The 4,327-nt window shown below is 37.2% G+C and overlaps 1 protein-coding gene across 1 annotated transcript in view; it reads left to right on the top strand.

Annotated features, from left to right (window-relative positions):
- Positions 1-4,327, top strand: part of CAP2 (CAP, adenylate cyclase-associated protein, 2 (yeast)) — a 156,890-nt gene that overhangs the window by 130,384 nt on the left and 22,179 nt on the right. Inside the window, exon 12 of the mRNA XM_012643265.1 lies at positions 3,345-3,485. Coding sequence (XP_012498719.1) covers positions 3,345-3,485 — 141 coding nt within the window. The remainder of the gene's footprint in view (positions 1-3,344; positions 3,486-4,327) is intronic.

The raw sequence follows: 4,327 nt of genomic DNA, 5'->3' as shown, positions 1-4,327 counted from the left end.
CATGCAAAATGATACACACATATTAAATATGTTTATGAGAGTTCGAGGTGGACATCCCAGGCACCTCACTTGATGGGCTGACCTAGTGAATGATAAACACAAAATTCAGAAGAATAGTTACGTCAGAGGAGGGAAGGAGGGAAGGTGAATGAGTGAATGAGGTGGTCGATGGTATTGACGGAGCATCGCTTATTGTCAGATTTTAGTCTTAAAAAAAAAAAAGCAAATAAGCCAAAATGCAATACTCTCCTAAAGCTGTTTGGTGGACATATATGTATTTATGTTTTTGTTATATTATTTTTATATGTTTCTATGTTTGAAATATATCATAATTTTTTAAGCATATGGACATTTGAAATATATCATAATTTTTTAAGCATATGCATTATAAAAATGCTCTCTGGAAGGATAAACCACGGTTACCTGTGCAGGAAAGGTAGAAATTTGGCAGTATGGTTCAGAGATGAGAGACAGACACTACTGAATGCTTTTTGAACTTTTGGATGTTCAAACCAAGTAACTGTCATTACATATTTAAAACACTTAATAAATTGTTTTAAAAGGGCCTGGCCAGGCTCAGTGGCTAACGCCTATAATCCCAGCACTTTGGGAAGCCAAGGCAGGAGAATCACTTGAGCTCAGGAGTTCAAGACCAGCCTGGGTAACATAGTGAGACCCCATCTGTACAAAAAATTCTCAAATTAGCTGGGCTTAGGTGGCACATGCCTGTAGTCCTAGGTACTTGGGAGGCTGAGGCAGAAGGATCACTTGAGCCCAGGCGTTGGGCACTGCAGTGAGCTTTGATCACACCACTGCACTCCAGCCTGGGCAACAGAGTGAACCCCATCTCCTAAATAAATAAATAAATAAATAGATGGGCCTGGAGACAATAGAAACAGAAAGTAAATTAGTAGTTGCCTAGGGGGAGGGGGTGAGGATTTACTATAAGTGGGCATTAGGGGTATTTTGGGGCTGATGGAAATGTTCTAAAACTGGGTTGTAGTGATAATTGCACAACTCCGTCAATTTATTAAATATCATTAAATAGTACACTTAAAATGGGTTAATTCTATGTTTGCAGATATTACCTCAATAATCCTGTTAAAAGATTGAAAGGGGGAAAAAAGAGCATGGACAAAAGTTTATGATGTGGCCCAATAATCCTATTTTTTGGCAAACTATCCTGAGAAAATAGTACAAAATTATGGGGGAGAGAAGAGACTAACATAGTCAATGGAAATGTTTTAAATTTGACGGTGAAGTAAGTTCGTGAAAAACAATATTAATACAGAAACATGTCTTAAATGCAAGAGTATTGGCCTGGGCATGGTCACATGTCACCCACCATTCAGTAGAGGAGCTATTCTTTGGTCCAGCTCTCCTGATGGGAAACAACTCTGTCCTCAAGCTGTTCATAGACTACCAGGGAAGAAAGACATGTTTACTACGTACTCAAATGCAGTACTGACCAAAATGCTGTGGAAATTACAATTCTTAACATACCAGAGCTATTCTTACAATTTAGCCATGCAAGGAGCATCCCTAATCCGAAAATCCAAAGTCCAAAATGCTCCAAAATCTGAAACTTTTGAGCACCAATGTAACACCAGAAGTGAAAAATTCCACACCTGACTTCATGTACACAAACTTTGTTTCATGCACAAAATTATTTAAAATGTATAAAATCACCTTCAGGCTATGTGCATAAGATATACCTGAAACGTAAATGAAGGCCATGTGTAGACTTGGATCCCATCCCCAAGATACCTTGTTATGTATGTGCAAATATTCCAAAATCTGAAAAAAAAATCCCAAATCCAAAACACTCTGTCTGGTCCCACGCATTTCAGATAAGGGATCTTCAACCTGTATTGTCTTTTCAGATACATAGGGTATTTCAGCATTTTTAACATAATATAGCTATATATAACAAATATAAATAAAACATATTAGCATAAAGTATTCCCACTCTGTCTCATAAACAAACCACCTAAGACTCACTAACTATTTACCCCTTTTCCTTTACTAGCCTGGTGTTCTATAGTTCTGGTCAATATGTAACTATTTCTCATCATTGCAAAAAGAGTAAATCTAGAAATTACCAAAACATTCCCCCATCCAGCCTTCAAAATAACAAAAATCAAAAAATAGAAATTACCAAAACATTACTGCTGACACATTCTTAAAATATAGATATATGTGCAGTGTTAATATTATTATATTTATGGCAGAGCTCTATGCTTACCTGACCTTGAATTACCTCTGCTTTTTTTTTTGTCCTGGGGCTCAATTCCAACTCAGTGTCCAGTTTCTATGGAGAGAGGGGAGAAAACAGAGAACCACGGTGACCTGGCTAGACTCCCTCCAAGGAATTCTTTACATCACTTGCACCATCAACAGGAGTTGCTCCTTTGGTTTGCAATCCAGCCTTTTCTTCAGGGTGAAAAAGGAGATGTCCTTATCGCTTTAATTACCATTAGAAGAAGGAAAATTATAGAGTTGTAATATGGTCTTTGGGGGAACAGTCTGCCCTTATGGAGATTTTGGGGTGGTGTCTGAAAACTGATTGTTAGAAGAGAAATTTAAAACTGATCAGAATTTTTATAGCACTTAGACATTTATAAACAATACCTGAGAATCGCCTCCTCTTGTATATGGTCCTGTTTATCTATGTAATGAGTGTCCTGAGCCGAGCCCCCAGTTTTGGCTCTTGAAATGAATACATTTCAAAATACCTAGACACACATCTCATTTAAGCCTCAAATTCAGCCAGTGAGATTTTTATCCAGGAAAGAACTTACGTGAAAAGAATAGCAGTGTTTCTTACTTATTCTTAGTTAAGTTCAGGAAAAATCTACTCAGTTTTTCCTCAAGAATAATTTTACTCATAAATGACAATATTTGCACTTGTTTTAATCTCTTTTATAGAGATTTTACAGAACTAAAATTTTGAGCAAATGAAAGCAAATGCATCTTGTTTCTTTTATCATGAAATCAAATATATGTTTCAAATCCACTGACTAGGTTTTGGGGCTTTTTCTGAACATCTAGCTGCTGTTTCCAAATGAATCCCTTAGTTTTGTCTCAGGAAAAAGACCCTGAGGTTTCAGAATCCCCTTGTGTGGTCTTTTCATTCTGTCCCCAGATGACACCTGTCCTATTCAGCCTGTAGACTTTGCCAGTAACCAGCCTCCCCAGCTCTGACCCAGTGAATCCTAATTCTTACTTAAGCCCAAGCTAAAGCCAAGAGGAATCTAGATAGTGTTTATTTGGTGGTATCGTGATTTCTGTTCCTTTACTTTGGTCCCATATTTATTTATTTATTTATTTATTTTGTATTTTAGGTAATGGGAAGAGTGCCAACAATTTCCATTAATAAGACAGAAGGTTGCCACATATACCTCAGCGAAGATGCATTAGACTGTGAGATTGTGAGTGCTAAGTCATCTGAAATGAATATACTTATCCCTCAGGATGATGATTATGTAAGTACCTTTCGAAAGGCTGTCAGGAATTTTTCTTGAGCCTTCATTATTAACATCCTTAGAGATTGATTAATCAACTACCAACCTGTGAGCTTTATTTGTAGAGTAATTCATAGGCAGGAGAGCTGCCTTCCACGTCTCTTTCCTCCTGGTAGCTTCTTTTTTTTCAATTTCAGAATATTGTGGGGGTACAAATGTTTTGGTTACATAAATTGCTTTTGTACCATTTAAGTCAAAGTTATAAGTGTGCCCATCACCCAGATAGTGTGCATTGTACCCATTAAGTGTGAATTTACCCATCCCTTCCTTCCGCCTCCCACATGCTTGATTTCTGATGAATATTACTTCCAAATGTGCACATAAGTGGTTGATCATTCCAGTTTAATGATGAGTACATGTGTGTTTGTTTTCCAGTTTAATGATGAGTACATGTGTGTTTGTTTTTCCATTCTTATGATACTTCATGTAGAAGAATGGGCTCCTGTTCCATTCAGGTTAATACAAGACGTATTAGTTCACCATTTTTTTATGGCTGAGTAGAACTCCATGGTATACATATGCCACATTTTATTAATCCACTCATGTAATCATGGGCACTTGGGTTGTTTCCATGTCTTTGCAATTGTGAATTGTGCTGCTATAAATGTTTGAGTGCAAATGTCTTTTTTATAAAATGGCTTTTTTTCCTTTGGGTAAATACCCAGTAGTGGGATTGCTGGATCAAATGGTAGGTCTACTTTTAGTTCTTTGAGATATCTCCATACTACTTTACATAGAGGTTGCACTAGTTTGCGGTCCCACCAACAGTGTATGAGTGTTCCTATCTCTCTGCATCCACACCA

Source organism: Propithecus coquereli, unplaced genomic scaffold (genome assembly GCF_000956105.1).
Source record: "Propithecus coquereli isolate 6110/MARCELLA unplaced genomic scaffold, Pcoq_1.0 Scaffold194, whole genome shotgun sequence".
Taxonomy (NCBI): Eukaryota; Metazoa; Chordata; class Mammalia; order Primates; family Indriidae; genus Propithecus; species Propithecus coquereli.
Note: the sequence above shows the minus strand (reverse complement) of the source record. Positions and strands in the feature narration are given on the sequence as shown.